Source organism: Phyllobates terribilis, unplaced genomic scaffold (assembly GCF_046119375.1).
Source record: "Phyllobates terribilis strain yellow unplaced genomic scaffold, ASM4611937v1 Scaffold_2__4_contigs__length_985480577, whole genome shotgun sequence".
Taxonomy (NCBI): Eukaryota; Metazoa; Chordata; class Amphibia; order Anura; family Dendrobatidae; genus Phyllobates; species Phyllobates terribilis.
In genome coordinates this window covers 454,546,141-454,565,232 of record NW_027362762.1, presented here as the reverse complement: position 1 = coordinate 454,565,232, position 19,092 = coordinate 454,546,141, and the positions used below count along the sequence as shown (strand labels likewise).

General features: G+C 41.6%; 1 protein-coding gene across 16 annotated transcripts in view; it reads left to right on the top strand.

Annotated features, from left to right (window-relative positions):
- The window catches only part of MACF1 (microtubule actin crosslinking factor 1), a 273,827-nt gene that overhangs the window by 169,057 nt on the left and 85,678 nt on the right, over positions 1 to 19,092 (top strand). For all 16 annotated transcript variants that reach the window (XM_073665641.1, XM_073665631.1, XM_073665640.1 and 13 more), the window contains 10 exons: positions 424 to 657; positions 1,104 to 1,313; positions 3,386 to 3,916; positions 4,002 to 4,178; positions 4,271 to 4,394; positions 4,475 to 4,683; positions 5,870 to 6,187; positions 6,452 to 6,618; positions 6,698 to 6,854; positions 7,572 to 7,689. In XM_073665641.1, coding sequence (XP_073521742.1) covers positions 424 to 657; positions 1,104 to 1,313; positions 3,386 to 3,916; positions 4,002 to 4,178; positions 4,271 to 4,394; positions 4,475 to 4,683; positions 5,870 to 6,187; positions 6,452 to 6,618; positions 6,698 to 6,854; positions 7,572 to 7,689 — 2,245 coding nt within the window. The remainder of the gene's footprint in view (positions 1 to 423; positions 658 to 1,103; positions 1,314 to 3,385; positions 3,917 to 4,001; positions 4,179 to 4,270; positions 4,395 to 4,474; positions 4,684 to 5,869; positions 6,188 to 6,451; positions 6,619 to 6,697; positions 6,855 to 7,571; positions 7,690 to 19,092) is intronic.

Sequence of the window (19,092 nt, the reverse complement as noted above, 5' to 3'; positions counted from 1 at the left end):
AGATTTTTGCCAATAATATGGGAGTAGTCTAATGTAGAGACTGAGACCCTGATTCCAGTGATGTCACTTACTGGGCTGCTTGCTGTGATTTTACATAATCACAGTTTTATCAGCAGGAGATTATCACTAGAAGACTAGTAAATCTGCTGCCAGGTGTAACCCCACCACTGATTGGCAGATTTCTGTGTATATTGTGCATATATTGTGCATATCAGTGCTGTTGGTGGGGTTCTGCAAAGCTCAGCATTCAGAGACGTAGTAGATCTGTAGGAGATTAAACAGTGATTTTATCAAAACTGCAGCAAACATTACTGGAATCAGGCTCTCTGACCCTACATCATACTGCTCTCAGATGGCTAGCAAAACCTGATGACAGATTCTCTTTACAAATACTTTAATTAGTCTATTCCTTTTTCCAAAAAGAAACTCCATAAGGATGTCCAAGCTGGAGCTAGCCAATTTTTAAGTGCTATCAAAGCAGCAGAGAACTTCCTTGAACAGAACAGAAACAAAATGAATCCTGAAGAACTGGAGGCCTTCCAAAGAAAGTTGCAAAAGGCTAAAAAACAATATCAGTCTGTGGTTGAAAAAACAGGGGAGACAGAAAAACGGCTGGAGTCTGCAGTGAGCACCGCTGTCTTAGAGGAAACCAAAAAGGTATCACATTGAGTCATTTATTGGTGATGATGTTGTCTAGGGTTTTGAGACAAATGTATATAAGCTGGTGATATGCATGGTCAGGCTCTATTTACATCAGTGTTCAAGGCTCCACGAATGCAAAAATGCCGGAAACTGGTGCAGTCTGCTGTGCTTTGTTGCCCTGTAAAATATTGGACAACGTGACAGAAACCAGACCGACCCTATTATAGTCAATTGGGTCCTGCTGATGTATTCCAAGTGCGTTATTTTCATATTCCTTTATAGGAATAAAGTATGCAGACATGAACAGAGCCTTAGTTTGATGTTGGCTCATGGCCATGGTTTACACATGCATTATGGCTGCCATTTTTCTATCTTTTTATGTTGAAGTGTTATCTTTTTACTAGGTGTTTGATATATCTGTGATTTTACTTTTGCATTCTCTCTGTATCTCTTACTTTTAGTCTAAAACCGCTGAAGAACTGAAGGAAAATCTGGGAAAGATTGAGTCTCTCCTGTGTCAGGTGCTTCCTTCTATACCCAATAAAAGCAACCAGCAGAGAGTCAGCGTTACTGATGGAAAAGATCCCGGGAAAAAAGTGCTGTCTGCTGTACCTCCTCCTCCTCCAGAAGATGCTGCTGATATAATTAATGACTTGTATGAAAGAAAAAAGGTGAGTGTTTGAAGAGTTATGAATAGCTATAAAGAGTAACTTATCCTCTCTAATATTTTGTCATATTTTATTGTCCTTACAAGCAGATTGGTGGGGGTCCAGGTTCCGAGACCCTCACTGATCACACGGAAAACCCCAGCACCACTCCCAAGAGGTGAGCAGCTCAGGAGACAGGAGTGCACAGCTCTTGGATGAGCATGCACACAGATCTGAGCACGGACTCAATAGTAAGCATAGGTTATGAAGTCTTTACTTTCTCTTGAATCCATACTCCAAGTAGGGGGCAGTGCTTTCCAATCGCCTGAGATGTGCACCTCTCAGTGGTAGGTTGAGAGATCGGTGGAGGTCTCAGGACCTTCATCCTTGCTAATCTGCTTGTTATTTTAAGGGCAATTAAATATGAAAAAACATTAGAAAGGCTTAAGTACTCTTTAATTATGTCTTCCAGTTGTAGAGAACATCTAAAATATTATGAGACCTGACAGACATGTAGGTGGGTTTGTTCCCTTTGATCCTTGACATTTTCCGACAACTTATTTTACCTGTCAAGTAATGTTTGGTGAGGCATTGTCTTGGGGGGAGTATGGGTGTATTGTCTTGATTTCCATAATGACAGTGTAGTGTAGCCTAGTTTCACGTTAAATATGGGAATGAATAATAATAATGGTTTCTGGGGTTTGTGTCCTTTAAGGCTTGCTCAGCCATTATGAACGCATATGCACACCCTTGCTGTAAATAGCCTTGCCCCACTCTTAATAAGATTTCCAATTGCGATTACCAAAACCCTGACAAAAAATTGATCCGATGATAGATTTTAGAGTCCTTTCTCCCTTTGTATCAGGTGCTTGATGTTTTCTTCCCCTATTCTAAGAACTATAGAATTTGCTGGCATATAATTAAAGCTTGTTATAATTATTGTAACATATCATGTCGGGCATATACACATTATCCTACAGAATAAATCCACAACTTTCTCCTTATTGTCCCAAATTAGCTTGTTATTACCTATCCATAGGATAGATGCTAGTATGCTGATTGTTAGGGGTTACTGTGGATTGCCGTATTGAGCTTAGCCTGCATGATTTCCATTGATGTTCAGTGGAAGGTAATCCGTGCTTTTAGTAGTAAATAAAAGACTACCGTAAGTAGAGTTCTGCATATTCCAGATGTGACCAGTTACAGAACTGCCCAGCTCCATCTACTTCTTAGTGGCTGGTTACCCCACATCTGCCCCTATTCACATGAATAGAGGTGGATCTCCAGTACCTCACTGTGGCCACTATCCAGTTGACAGAGCTGTGCTTTTCTGCTCTGTAATTAAGTACATCCGGCCCCTGCCAACACGAGAACAGCTGATTGGCTGGGGCGCCCGGTGTCTCTAGGATAGTTCATCAATACAAAAGTACCAGTCAACCCCTTTAATAAGGAAAGGGGAGCAAGCTGCTGTCAGACAACTTTGAAGGACAACTTATATCACTTGAGAAAGAAAGGATTGGGTGTTGAAAATTCAACATGGGATTTAGTCAGTAAGTCTCAATAACGTTAACAACTTTTCTCTAAATCCTCCCAATACTTTGATAGACTGATATCGTCCGAACCCACTGATATCGACAAGTTCGGCCAACAATCTAATGTATTTGGGGGGCCCCTGACAGATGATAGTCGGGGAAGATAAGGATCCGGGATGTCCGATTTTGGACTGCTCATCCTTTTGTGAGCAAGATACTGCTGGCTGAACGACAGTTATTGAAGCCTTATGAAAAGCTTAATGTGAATGGGCAACTTTAGCTAACAGATGTGCTATGTGACCTGTGTGAGTGACAACATACTGCCACTGCTAGACAGACAGAACCGGGTAATAGTGTCAGACTGGTCACAGATCCTTTGCAGCAGATGCATGTATACAGCTGCAGAATTGACGCCGGTTGTAAAGAAATGGCAGAGACAATATTTTTTTTCTTGTTTGAAGTTTTCTTCTTATTTCTTTTAGCTCTAAGCTCGATTGCGTTAATGTTCTGATAATAAGTGTTTGATACATTTATTTTCTATTTGTTATGTTTCTCCTGTTCTAGACTCAGCATCAAGATATGTTAGCCAAACAACAAAACTTCATCTTGACCATACAATCAGCACAAGATTTCTTAGATAAACATGGTAGTACATTATCCCCTGAGGAGAGCGAACGGTTGCAGAACCAGCTGGCACGTTTGAAGGAGGAGTATGCTACGTCATTGTCTCAATCCCAATTACAACTGAAACATTCCCAAAGCCTGCGCGATGACCTGCAAAACTTCATTCATGACTATGGGGAGTTTGAGAACTGGCTTCATCAGAGTGAAAAAGAATTGGACAACATGCAGAACGGGGAAGCGGACTTTACAGCATTGCATGCCTTACTGCAGAGGCAAGGCGAATTTTCTGAAGATGTGATTTCACATAAAGGAGATCTGCGATACATTACCATTGCAGGCCAGAAAGTCATTGATGCCGAAAAGACAGCTGCGGAACAGTGCAATGAAGATTTGGAGGTGCAGGTGGCTGGAGCCTTGGTGAAAAATAAACTTGACAATGCTTCCAAAAGATACAGTGCCTTGCATGCAAAGGTAATCATTGATGATGCTGAAAGCTCGTCGGAATTCTCTAAATGCAATAGGCTTGTTCTTATATAGAATCTTTGGTTGATTGCAGTGCTCCAAGCTCGGAACTCATTTAAATTCTTTATTGAGCCGGTACCAGCAGTTTCAAGAAGGCTCAGATACAGCAGTAAGCTGGCTGCAGAATGCTGAACTAGTGGTGGAGAAGTTACTTTCAGAACCAGTAGCGTCAGATCCAGTGGCACTGCAGTCGCAGCTGAAGAAAGCAAAGGTAAATATATCTTCTATAGCTAACAATGTCAAGAAATGAGGTCTGATGCTTCTTCTGAGAGAGAATTAATCTCTTAACATTGTATTTTTTAGAGCATGCAGGGTGAAATTGCAGAGCACCAAGTACAAGTGGAGAAAGTTCATAAGGCTGTACGTGGCCTTCAGGAAATCCAAGGAGATCCATCGCCAGACTGCAAGAACATCCAGGCAAAAGCGGGTGAGTGGAAATGTCCAAGTGTGATCCATTCTTTTATATGTACTGGCATACTGTGTATATGACTAATTGTATCATCACAGATTCTATTGAAAGTCGATTCCAGACTCTCTCCAGCAAGATGTCTGCTCACTCCGATCTACTGCAGAAGTCAGTAGCTCAGTCTCAGAGCGTTCAGGAAGGCCTGGATCACCTCTTGCACTGGTTGGAGGGAATTGAGAAGACTCAAGAGAGACAAAAACAGTCATCTATGTCCTCCTTATCAATTCAGGATGCTCTTGCTCAGAACATGGTAAGGCCAATTCTTGAACTGTGTCCATGTCTAATCTGTTCTTTAAAAAAAAAAAAAAAAAAAAAAAATGTACACACCAAGAAAGAAAAAAGAAAAGCAAGTAGGCGACGATATAGCCTTAAGAACTTGTAAGTCATCTGTCATTCTCCTTCCTCTATCAGTAAAGCATACAAAGTGCAACAGAATGCTGTTATCCCCTATATTGTCGTATGATGTGACTGCAGGTCACATCCATTCATAACCACATCACTATTACTAGTTTATTGTTATATCGGGAGAAGTGGTAAAGAAAACCCAGCAGTCAGAGTGAAAATCAGCTGTGCTATACGTCATAATGAGGATTTTCTGTAACGGCTCTTGCTGCTCTGTACCAATTTCTCTGAAGATACCATGATTTCCCTAAGACACATAGAGCAAATTAGTGTGAAAAGTTACATCTTCTATACTCATTATGAGTAAGAGATGCCTAATATCTGAAGTTTGTCTTGCTGTGTATGTACATATGAATGTGGAAATAAATGGGTATATTTCTATATGTATATTACAATTTCTTACTATCTGGAATTATTGATAACCTTGCAAAATTCTTTTTGTCAGTATTGTAACGTTCAGAAAAAAAAAACTTAATAGTTTGACACTTAGCAGATCTTTTGACAATGAGGACGACACCTCACTATTAAAGGGGTTGTCCACTACTTGGACAACCCCTTCTCAAACCCTATTTATCCCCCTTATAAAATATTAACACTTATACTTGCCTCCGGTGCTGGCGCCGTTCCAGCGGTATCGGCAGTGGCTCTCCCATACATTCAGAGGAAGTGAGAACTGCTGCTCTCTCACTTCCTCCAGATGCATGTGATTCGTCCTAAGGCATGGAGAGTGAAGGCAACACTGATTGTGCACAGGGATTCCGTGACATAAAGTCATGCAATCCCTGGGAGAGCCACTGCCGACACCACTGGAACAGCACCTGCCCCAGAGGTGAATATAGCTGCTATTATTTTGCAAGGTGGAAACAGGGATTGAGAACGAAACAACCCTTTTAATTCCCCTTATGCCTTTCAAGAATGTATATGTACAAATCATCTGTAACTAGCAGCATTTTTATGCCCAACTTTTCTAAGATCATTTTAAAAATATGTTGCTACAAAGTTTTAGAAAGCATTGTGTGTGTTTTTTTTTACAGAAATTAAGACAAGACATTGGAAGTAGAAGGGGAAGCCTAGATGCCACTGGAGAAATGGTAGTGAAGTTCATGGAGACAGCGGATAAAGCAGCAGCCGCAACCCTTCAGAACAAGCTGTCTGAAGTCGCTGCACGGTTTGAGAAAGTGTGTCAGCAGCAGATCCTCCAGGAGACTGCCCTGAAAGAAGTCCTGCCAAAAGTGGAAAGATATGAGCAGATCTCTGAGTCACTACAAGAATTTAAAGATACAAAGTCACAATTCCTTGCATCAGGAAACCAGCCTGATAAAGACATTGCTCAATTTTCAGAGCAAATCCAGGTTTGTCTCAATTTTTTTTATTTTGTATTTTTTAAAACCCAGCGTAAGATCACATTCACATAGCAGTATTTTGCATCAGTGTTTGTTCAATAAACCAGGAGGTGTTCTCCTACAGTGAAAAGCCACAATTGAAATTTTACCCCTATTTTATACCCACTTCTAGTTATTCTCTTACTGACAGATACTGATTGTTCCCATTTTGCTGTTGGATTTATTTTTGTTTAAATATCCCCATAATTTCTTCTTCTATAATTTTTATGTTAGGATTTGAATATAGAAATAAAGCAACAGGGAGAGCAACTGAATACTCTTGAACATCTGGTGAAGGATCTGAGCACCTGCCCTTTGCTTATCGATACTTCTGAGCACTTACAGAAGGTTCATACCTTGAAGAAGGCTTTTCAGGATCTCCAGGAGGCAGCAAGAGAGAGGTACTTATTTTACACGTAGTGAAATATTTATGGTTTTTCATATATTGACCGTGTTTATGCAACTTTTATTCTGCTTCAGACAACAGGATGCAACATCCTGCCAGGAAGAGCTAGAAGAGTTCAAGAGACTGGTTGGCACTATGAGGAAGTGGCTGAAAGATGGTGAAGACAGTGTGCCAACCTGTGAAGGTTCTCATGGATCACTTGAATTACAGATTTTACTGCAGCAAGTCCAGGTAAACCAGCTGAAACAATATAATTTCAAGTTAAACGTTGCCAATTGAGATCCTAAAATTACCTTTTGATCAGTTTGGGTGTCAAGACACTAGAAAAGCAGGATTGCTTAGATTGCATTCAGAGTCGGGGGTTATATATTTTCTATTAGCCCATACTCTGTTCTCTTAGGAGAATTCGAAAAAGCGTGCAATGTTTGCAGCACCTATGCCCCACTTGCTGGTCATGTACATTTTCTGATGAGCAACCACTGCACAGCTCTGTTCTATTGGGGCTATGCTACAATATCAAGTACAGTGCAAAGGCAGTAGGGCACTGTGGCTCTGAGAAATTCTAGCCTCTTAGTGTTCAGAACTACAACCAATCAAAAAGTGATGGCATATCATAGTGATTGATTTTCCATCATTTGATGAGACAAGAAGATCCACCTTCAGTAAAATGCCTAGAAGCCATGACATAAGGACCCATGGTGAATCAATTTAGATATTGACTGTATCTGCTGTTGTGAACCTAAAGGTAGATGACCATTATCCTGCACAATTTGTGTATATGGTATGAGTAGCATCAAATAACCATCATATGGCTCATTTCAAAGTCAACAAGTGGATGAATTATAAATTAGTAAGGTCATCCCCTTGACGTGTTCAAATTCTAACTCTGTACACTTTTAAACTGTAAATTGAGGTTGATATCGCCACAATTTTGGATTTTCTTCATAGGACCTCTTAAAAGAATGGAAAGTAAAGGGCCCTCAAGTGGAAGTCATTACACAAAAAGGATCTGAATTGGAGAGCAGAATTATGGAGATAACTGCATCAGAAAGTCAACTGCAAAGAGGTAAGTATAGATATTGGAGCTTTTTGCTCTTCATACTTGTATGGAACTTCCGTGTTTCTTTCAATCCCCCATTTCTCATATTTTTTTATAGGATGGGGCTGTGTATAGGAAGCCTGAGAGGAGTGATATATGGCATAATTGGGCTGTATATAGAGTTGTAGAGAGAAGTGATATTCTTTAGGATGGGGCTGTGTAAAGATTGGCTCAGAGGAGTGATATACTTTAAGGTGGAGACTTTACAGAGGGGGCAGAATGTAGAGATATAATGCAGGATTGGCTGTATATAGGTGGGACAGAAAGGAGAAAGATACTGGAGGATGGGCTGCATTCCGGGGGCTGAGAAGGCTATATAGAAGGATGTGGCTCCGTGTACAGGGGCTTAGATGGTTGAGAGACCAGTGATGTGAAACTGCAATGCTGCTCTGTTGATGCATATGACAGAGGTTTATCTTCTGCCATATACATCAACAGAGCAGCATTTTCAGTTTCAAACCACTAACCTGTCTGCAGCAGGCAGCACAACTCTTCTTTACCGTTGTGAAGCATGCAGGCAGTTGAATTGTGCTATAACCAGCTAATGATGTAAAACCACACTTCAGTTATAGTGATGTTGATGGCAGAAGATACAGTCAGTCAGGCAGGGGACTGCACAGGAGCGGGGCTTGCACAGATGCATAAGGTGAATTCTAGACTTAAGATTCATTTACACTAGCAGATAATCGTTTTATCGAGAAACAATACGATCGTAACTCGTAACGACTAGCAAACTCTGTCAGACAAGTGTTTATACAGGATGAGAATCGAGAATGAAATTGTTGAAAAGAGATTGCTACATTGAACATTGTGCTCTGCGTTCACACCGACAGATACTCTGAAGTGTAGATGTCTTCACCATTTAAATCCCATAAATGATACTATTTATTTTGTATACATGAATTCATAAGGTATTGTACAAACACTTCACTGATACTGTATAAAAACAATTTAATTAAATTTGTGGAGCAAAATTATTATTTTAGAATTTTGAATATATATACTCATAGTTACATAGGATGAATAAAGACCTAGGTCCATCAAGTTCAACCTTCCTCCCATTCCAATGCTGCTGAACTATTTATGGCCTTGGAATATGGTCAACCCTATATAGGACTTGAATTTACACTCCTCCTTTTAGCTGAATCGGTGAACAAGCGAAAAATCTTGATTTACATTATTCTATTTTTGAAAGTTGAATGAGATTTTTTTTTTTTTGCTCACCTAAATGATTTCATGCATGATGAATAAGCTTTTTTGGACACATCGTTCAGTCGCTCAACTTATTCACATTACACAATTTTTGTGAACGATGAGTCGTTAATGTTTGAACCTGACGGATTGGCCAGTGTAAATGCAGCTTTAGATTAGCTTGATGATAACTCAGAGAGGTGGGGCTAGTTAGGGGGGTGGTGTCTGTAGCACTGAGTAGAAAGAAGTGCTGCTGGGAAATGTAGTTTTAGCAAATATGAATAAGACAGCCGATTCAGCTATGTGAAGTGGGATGCACAGAGTGTCAGATAAAGATGAAAGAAGCTAAACATGTTGGCTTAGGCAGTATATTTAACAATAAGTATGCATTTGATGTGATTTGAGAAAAATAGTGCGATTGTGGGAATAACCCTTTTTATGTAGTAAGGCCTTATTTAAAGGAAACCTGTCACCAGAAATAATGCTATTATCCTGCAGATATGCGGTTAATCTGCAGGTTAACAGCATTACTATGCTGCCCGGCGCCTGGATGCAGCCGAATACCGCGGGAAGAAAATTAACTATTTTCTCCCTGCCAGCGTTCGGTTTCAGTCATGGGGGCAGGGGCACCGCGGGTTCAGTCATCACTCTGAGAATACTGTAAGCGGGCCCTGACTGACATCTGAGCCTCAATGCAGAGAGAGTGTCAGTCAGGGCCCGCTTACATCTGAGCCTCAATGCAGAGAGAGTGACAGTCAGGGCCCGCTGACATCTGAGCCTCAATGCAGAGAGAGTGTCAGTCAGGGCCCGCTTACATCTGAGCCTCAATGCAGAGAGAGTGTCAGTCAGGGCCCGCTTACATCTGAGCCTCGATGCAGAGAGAGTGTCAGTCAGGGCCTGCTTACATCTGAGCCTCAATGCAGAGAGAGTGTCAGTCAGGGCCCGCTTACATCTGAGCCTCAATGCAGAGAGAGTGTCAGTCAGGGCCGGGGGCGCGGTTACTGCGGCCGCTGTATATTCTCAGAGCAATGACTGAACCAGTGGCGCCAATGCCCCCATAACTGAGACCAAATGCTGGTGGGGAGACTAAAGTTAATTTTCTCCCCGCTGTGTGCAGGCGCCGGGCCGCATAATAACGCTATTAACCTGCAGATTAACTGCATATCTGCAGGTTAATAATGTTATTTCTGGTGACAGGTTCCTTTTAATGACAATCATTATTCATTTTATTTTAACATTTTCATGGATCTTCGTTTCCAAATTTCAGACTTGCTTCTTATAGCATATATTTACCTTTGAATTTAATTGAAAGGACATTTCCCACAATTGACATTTACTACTTATTCACTGGATACGAATGTCTGATCACTTGGAGTCCTACCTACGGGGCTTCCACTGATCACTAAAATAGGGGTCCTGAGCCACATATTCCTCCTTATTGCATGACCACAGTGAGGAGAAGCTTGAACAGAAGGAAAATTGAGCACCACTGCTGGACATCCCTGGCTTAATCAATTCAGTGTATACTCACCTTCTGCAGCATCGCTGTTCCAGCTAAGTTAGCGCCGCTGTTCCTGGCAATCACATGACAATGTTGTGTCACGTCTGGCTGCAGCCAATGAACAGCTACTCATTGGCAGCCTTTATTATTCCATCAGAGCGGAAATCCGCCCTTATGAAATATTGTTGAACTAAAGTTATAGAGGGGCTACTTATTGGTTACAGTGGGTACATAAGCCAGCAATGTCATGTCCCCCCCAGAAACTAAAGTGCAATGGCTGGAGGTGAGTTTACACTGTTTTTATTTTTATTTTAATTAGGGTCCTGAATGGATTAAGCCGGTTTTGCAAAGACGTGGACAATCCCTTTAAGTATCGATATAGCTGATGGAAACAGCAATGTGTTGTATTTCGTGATCTCCATCAGTCCAAATAACTTAGAATAGAATGGCACGGCTCATTGGTAGTGCCCTTCCACGCCATCTCCTCCTTACTGCATGATCGCAGTGACTTTAAGACCTTGCTTCTCACCTCTGTGTTTTGGGTAATTAATACATTTCTTAGCATGTAGGGCCTGAGCAGACCTTGGACCCATGCGAAATGTGCTAAATTCTATTCAAAAGCGGACCTGTACATTAGCTGGAAAATATGTTACCCCAGGAATGTACTACCTCAGGCAGGGAAATGTCCATGAACTGGACAAAGCAAATAATAGTACATAGCAAGTTATAAGCATTAGCAGTTATAAGTTTATCTCAGCACAGGAACATATTTTTAACACATCCAATTGTGGAACGTACTGTATTATTATCCCAAGATCCCTTTAGAGGTAACACAGTATCTCTGCCATGTCTCCAGCCCTCTGAGCTTATCAGAAACCATCTCATGATGTAGGAGAAGTGGAGCTTATATTTCATTGACTTAATTTATGAGGAGCTCACAGTACTGATGACACAACAGAGGCGCTCGCTCCTCCTGTGATGAAACAGGCAGAGAAGTGTGTTACTTCAGAAAGTATCAGCTGCAATCCTGTGCTGTAATATCTGTATACTCTTTAGCTTCCACTCCTGCCCAGGAGCTGTGGTATGATCAGACCATGTCCCTGTACGGTCAGACACAACCATTACACAGTACACAGCAGGGACATATTTATAAGATTATCTCAGCACAGGGACATTTTATGTAAACACATCCAATTGTGGAACTTATTATTCTAAAATCTATAAATTAAAATGTACTTTATTCATGGGAAAACCCCTTTTAGGTAGCAAATACTACATTAATGAAACAGCACTGAGTCTAGGCTTCTTTAGATTCACTTCTGTTTGACTATAAATCTAATATTTCTTCAGTTCACAATTACACATTTTAGCAGCAACACAATTAAGACGTCACATCTAAACAAAATGGTCAGTTTAGGACTAACTTTTTATTGTGTAAGGCGTTAGATATTTTAGGCTCCCCCTATGCTTCTATGCAGTTATTTACTAATTTTGTCCTTTGAACAAACATGAAATAGGTGATTGAATGTGAATTTCTATTTCCATCTCGGACTCCTGGTGTTTCATTTAGTTAAGAATACAACTTCATTATGGTGATGGAATAATTATTGGTTAGAAGCACAGTATACCGAGTCTAATAGGAGGGCAATTTTAACATGTAGCCATATATCACTTGAATGACTATTCTACAAGAAGGGATCCAAGTTCTCCTTGGTTTTAAGTGTTAAAGCTGATCTGTCACTACAACAAACTTGCCCATCTAATGTCACCATTGTGCCAAGTACATTAAACACTATGCCCTACTCTTGAATTGTTTCCCTCCATCATTTAAAAAAAAAAAGAAAAAAGATTACTGTAACATATAACAGGCCTACAGAGAATGAATGGAGTGGGGGTCCGGCGTCCAACATGCTGCTCCATCTTGTAATGTGGATAAAAATTCCCTGTGCTGCCAATATGTGTCCCAGCACTCGGACCTTCACTGGTCATTTAGTTATTGCCAATCCAATGGATAGGTGATAGCTTGTTTTAACAAGAAAACCCCTTTACTTTCATATTCGAGGGCTAAAAACATTATCTTGACCTTGTCCTACTTGCTGTTTTTGTTAAAATGTATCCGTGTAGGCAAGTGCTACAAGTCTGTAGTTGAGGCTAGGAGAAAGATTTGTGCAGCAGCGTTTAGCCGTAAAGAAAACTGCCTAGATAGATTTTTAGCTGTGTGAATGTAGGGCTAGGTCAGGAAGGTATTATAAGACACTGGATAATAAAAAATCCCATTCACTCAACAAGCAAAAATCTTGAAAGCGGTGGAGAGTTGAAGCAGGGTGTTCTGCATTATAATTCTTGTACAATGCATGAGCTTTATGTGACTGCAAACCCCTTTAAATATTGGGTAATTAGGACACCGGATAGTAGCTGTAATACATAAAAAATAAACTAATAATCTTAGGGTCTGTGCACATGTTGCAGTTTTATCACGCATTTTTCTGCGCTGTTTTGTCACAAAATCTGCAATAAAAATGCACCTATTTTACTCAACGTTTTCCCTGCCAAGAGATGCAGAAATTGTGCAGAAATTTCTGCTGCAAAAACGTAACGTAACGTACCCTTAGGGTATGTGCCCATGTAGCGTTTAACAAGCGTATATGCTGCGGAATTTCCGCAGCGTAAACGCTTGGTAATCCGACCCCCATGGTCCCCAATGACAAGCCGCAATGTCAATGCCCATGCTGCAGATTTTTCCGCAGCGTTGAGGCTGCGTGCCCACGTTGCGTATTACAAGCGTATATGCTGCGGAATTTCCGCAGCTTAAACGCTTGTAAAACGCATGTATATCCGCACCCCATGGTCCCCAGTGGCATTCCGCAATGTCAATGCCCATGCTGCGGATTTTTCCACAGCGTATATGCTGCGATCAAAAATCCGCAGCATGTTCATTAATTTTGCGTTTCCGCATGCGTAATCAATGTGCGGATGGTACCCAAGTCTGGAGGAGAGGAGACTCTCATCCAGACCTGGGTACCAAAGAACCTGTAAAAAAAAGAATAAAATAAAGTTTATACTTATCTTCTGATGTTTTCCCTCCGTCGCGCTGTTATGTGAAGGACCTGCCACATCATTGAGTCATGTGACCCATCACATGACTCAATGACGTCACCGAAGGTCCTGCACACAACAGCGTGAGCCGCTCAAGACTCCGGACGGGGCAGAGAATACATCGGTAGGTGAGTATAAACTTTATTTTTTTATTTTTTACCATTCTGATTCTTTTTTTTTAACTATTACTTGGTCACACTATATAAATCCATGCTGGTTTCATGGATTTATATAGTGTGAACAAGTTGTCAAGCACTTTTCCAAGTGATGCTTAAATCACTTGGAGAAGTGCTTGATAACCCGCATGCGGAAATGCATGCAAAGACGCTTTAAAGACGCCTCACAAACATTTCTACCTGGCGGGAAAACCGCATGTAAAATCCGCATGCGATTTTCCCGCCAGGGAGAAGCGTAAAAAATATGCTTCATTTCCGCAACGTGGGCACATAGCCTTAAGCTGCGCTCAAAAATCTGCAGCATGTCCATTAATTTTGCGGACACGCAGCGTAATCGCCGCCATTGACTTGCATTGAAACGCATAATATCCGTGTCAGTACATTTGTACACACGGATATTATGCGTTTCTATGTGCGGATGGTACCCAAGTCTGGAGGAGAGGAGACTCTCATCAAGACCCGGGTACCATAGAAACTGTAAAAAAAAGAATTTAAAATAAAAAATAAAGTTTATACTTACCTTCTGATGTCCTCCCGGTGTTTTGTCTGCTCCGTCCGGTCTATTGCAATGCTCCCGCTGTTGTGAAGGACCTGCCATGACGTCACGGAGTCATGTGACCCATCACATGGCTCAATGACATCACCACAGGTCCTTCACACCACCGCGAGCCGCCCAACACACCGGACGCGGCAGAGAACAGAGAGTATAAACTTTATTTTTTCATTTTTTACCATTTTATTCTTTTTTTTTTTTTTTTTTAACTAACTTGGTCACACTGCTATAAATCCATGCCGGTTGCATGGATTTATATAGTGTGAACAAGTTGTCAAGCACTTTTCCAAGTGATGCTAAAATCACTTGGAAAAGCGCTTGATAACCTGCATGCAGAAATGCATGCAAAGATGCTTGACAAACGCTTCTACCTGGCGGGAAAAACGCATGTAAAAAACGCATGCGTTTTTCCTGCCAGGGAGAAGTGTAAAAAATATGCTGCATTTCTGCATCGTGGGCACATAGCCTTAGGGTATTTCTCCACACAGGAGGCATCATGCACCGTCTCTTTAAAAAAGCCGGCCGGCAATTCAGCATTGGTACCCGACAATTTATAACAGAAAGAATAGAGCATCACACACAGATTAGATACATAGAAACATGTCAGTTACATATATATGAAGTACAGTGATGGTGTTGATTACTGTACTTGTCATTTAGTGTTAAAATAAAGGATTTATTTAAAAAAAAATTGGCGTGGGGTTCCCCGTAATTTTAGTCTCTAGCGGAGGTTAAGCAGATGGCTGGGGCAGATGTTTGAAGCCTGGGAAGGGGGTAATACCCACGGAGCTTCCCAGGCTACTAATATCAGCCCCCAGCTGACTACCTAGCCTTTACTAGCTATTAAAATGGGGGACTCCAAAAAAAATGACATGGGGTCCCCCCCCTATTTTAATAGCTAGCAAAGGCTAGGCAGACAGCTGGGGGCTGATATTAATAGCCCAGGAGGGAGCCATGAATATTGGCCCCCTCCCAGGCTAGAAACACCAGCCGTCAGCCGCCCCAGAAATGGCGCATCCATGGGATGCGCCAATTCTGGCACTTAGCCTCGCTCTTCCCACTGCCCTGTAGCGGTGGCAGTGGGGTAATAGGGCTGGGGTTGGTGTCAGCTTATAATGCCAGCTGACATCAAGCCTTGGTTAGTAATGGAGAGGCGTCTATAAGACACCCCCATTACTAACCCCATAGTCAAAGTTAAAAAAAACACAAACACCCAGAATAAAGTCCTTTAATTGAAATAAACACACAATTCTTTATTGTTCTAAATTAAACCATACTTACCATCACGCCCATTCCAGCTGAAGCCAGCTGGAATGGGCGCTGAAGCCAGCTGAGTGAGCTGAGTTCATTGAACTCAGCTCACCTCATGCACGTCACTGACAACGTGGGAAAATTCTCCTGCACTTGCAGTGAGCGCAGGAGAATTCTCTCACGCTCAGGGCAAGCGCAGGAGAATTTTCCCACGCTGTCAGTGACGACCATGAGGTGAGCTGAGTTCATTGGACATGATCTCGGCTCATCTGGATGCCGTCACAGCCAGACACTGAGGAGCGCAAGCATGCCTGCGCTTCTCAGTGTCTGCGGCATGGCAAGCTGGATGGCAGCTTTCGGCTGCGATCCAGCCTGTCATGTGAATGTAGCAGAGCTGGAGCCGTCCTGGGAACCATGGAAAGGTAAGGATGATGTTGGTGTATTATTTTACTTTTATTGCAGAAGACATTGGCTTCAGCTGGAATGGGCGTGATGGTAAGTATGGTTTAATTTAGAACAATAAAGAATTGTGTGTTTATTTCAATTAAAGGACTTTATTCTGGGTGTTTGTGTTTTTTTTAACTTTGACTATGAGGTTAGTAATGGGGGTGTCTTATAGATGCCTCTCCATTACTAACCTGGGCTTGATGTCAGCTGGCATTATAAGCTGACATCAACCCCAGCCTTATTACCCCACTGCCACCGCTACAGGGCAGTGGGAAGAGCGAGGCTAAGTGCCAGAATTGGCGCATCCTATGGATGCGCCATTTCTGGGGCGGCTGACGGCTGGTGTTTCTAGCCTGGGAGGGGGCCAATATTCATGGCTCCCTTCCTGGGCTATTAATATCAGCCCCCAGCTGTCTGCCTAGCCTTTGCTAGCTATTAAAATAGGGGGGGACCCCATGTCATATTTTTGGGGGGGGTCCCCCATTTTAATAGCTAGTAAAGGCTAGGTATTCAGCTGGAGGCTGATATTAGTAGCCTGGGAAGCTCCGTGGGTATTACCCCCTTCCCAGGCTTCAAACATCTGCCCCAGCCATCTGCTTAACCTCCGCTAGAGACTAAAATTACGGGGAACCCCACGCCAATATTTTTTTTTAATAAATACTTTATTTTAACACTAAATGACAAGTACAGTAATCAACACTATCACTGTACTTCTTATATACGTATGTGACTGACATGTTTCTATGTATCTAATCTATGTGTGATGCTCTATCTTTCTGTTATAAATTGTCGGGTACCGCTGCTGAATTGCCGGCCGGCTTTTTTAAAGAGACTGTGCATGAAAACACTATTATTTTTTTTAATAAATCCTTTAACACTAAATGACAAGTACAGTAAGCAACACTGTCACTGTACTTCTTATATATGTGACTGACATGTTTCTATCTAATCTATGTGTGAAGCTCTATTCTTTCTGTAATAAATTGTCGGGTACAGGTGTATGCCGCTGCTGAATTGCCGGCTTTTCATGTAATACATTCTACATTATTCTTAGCCATCCAGCTTGTCATCCTTCAGAGACACTGCAGAGCGCAGGCATTATGGGAACTTCCGATTCCGGTATTCGATATTCTAAAAGTATTGGAACTCAGATACCGCGAATATCGGTCGATACCCGATATTTCAGTATCGGAATGCTCAACACTAGTCATCACCAAGAAAGACTTTTGTACGACATATTACATTAATTTCAGTAAGCATATTCAATACTTTTTTTCCCATGTAATTTCTCATTATTACACATAACTTAATTTTATGAAAAGCTATGGTTTGATTTCTTTGCCTGTGTGGATTGGATTTGTTGTTACCAACATCCGGTGAGAATTTCATGTCAATAGCACCTTTAGAAATATATTTTTATTTATAAAATTGGTGACGTGTTCAATACTTGTTTCCCCCACTGTATACACCAGGATGGGGGACATATGCAGTACAGACCAAAAGTTTGGACACACCTTCTCATTTAAAGATTTTTCTGTATTTTCAGGACTATGAAAATTGTACATTCACACTGAAGGCATCAAAACTATGAATTAACACATGTGGAATTATATACTTAACAAAAAAGTGTGAAACAACTGAAAATATGTCTTATATTCTAGGTTCTTCAAAGTAGCCACCTTTTGCTTTGATGACTGCTTTGCACACTCTTGGCATTCTCTTGATGAGCTTCAATAGGTTGTCACCGGAAATGGTCTTCCAACAATCTTGAAGGAGTTCCCAGAGATGCTTAGAACTTTTTTGCCTTCACTCTGCAGTCCAGCTCACCCCAAACCATCTCGATTGGGTTCAGGTCTGGTGACTGTGGAGGCCAGGTCATCTGGCGTAGCACCCCATCACTCTGCTTCTTGGTCAAATAGCCCTTACACAGCCTGGGGTGTGTTTGGGGTCATTGTCCTGTTGAAAAATAAATGATGGTCCAGCTAAACGCAAACCGGATGGAATAGCATGCCGCTGCAAGATGCTGTGGTAGCCATGCTGGTTCAGTATGCCTTCAGTTTTGAATAAATCCCCAACAGTGTCACCAACAAAGCACCCCCACACCATCACACCTCCTCCTCCATGCTTCACGGTGGGAACCAGGCATGTAGAGTCCATCCGTTCACCTTTTCTGCGTCGCACAAAGACACGGTGGTTGGAACCAAAGATCTCAAATTTGGACTCATCAGACCATAGCACAGATTTCCACTGGTCTAATGTCCATTTCTTGTGTTCTTTAGCCCAAACAAGTCTCTTCTGCTTGTTGCCTGTCCTTAGCAGTGGTTTCCTAGCAGCTATTTTACCATGAAGGCCTGCTGCACAAAGTCTCCTCTTAATAGTTGTTGAAGAGATGTGTCTGCTGCTAGAACTCTGTGTGACATTGACCTGGTCTCTAATCTGAGCTGCTGTTAACCTGCGATTTCTGAGGCTGGTGACTCGGATAAACTTATCCTCAGAAGCAGAGGTGACTCTTGGTCTTCCTTTCCTGAGGCGGTCCTCATGTGAGCCAGTTTCTTTGTAGCGCTTGATAGTTTTTGCAACTGCACTTGGGGACACTTTCAAAGTTTTCCCAATTTTTCGGACTGACTGACCTTCATTTCTTAAAGTAATAATGGCCACTCGTTTTTCTTTACTTAGCTGCTTTTTTCTTTCCATAATACAAATTCTAACAGTCTATTCAGTAGGACTATCAGCTGTGTATCCACCTGATTTCTGCACAACACAACTGATGGTCCCAACCCCATTTATAAGGCAAGAAATCCCACTTATTAAACCTGACAGGGCACACCTGTGAAGTGAAAACCATTTCCGGTGACTACCACTTGAAGCTCATCAAGAGAATGCCAAGAGTGTGCAAAGCAGTCATCAAAGCAAAAGGTGGCTACTTTGAAGAACCTAGAATATAAGACATATTTTCAGTTGTTTCACACTTTTTTGTTAAGTATATAATTCCACATGTGTTAATTCATAGTTTTGATGCCTTCAGTGTGAATGTACAATTTTCAAAGTCATGAAAATACAGAAAAATCTTTAAATGAGAAGGTCTGTCCAAACTTTTGGTCTGTACTGTATATCTGGAAGGGACCCAGGAAGGGGGACATACACAGTGAGGAAAA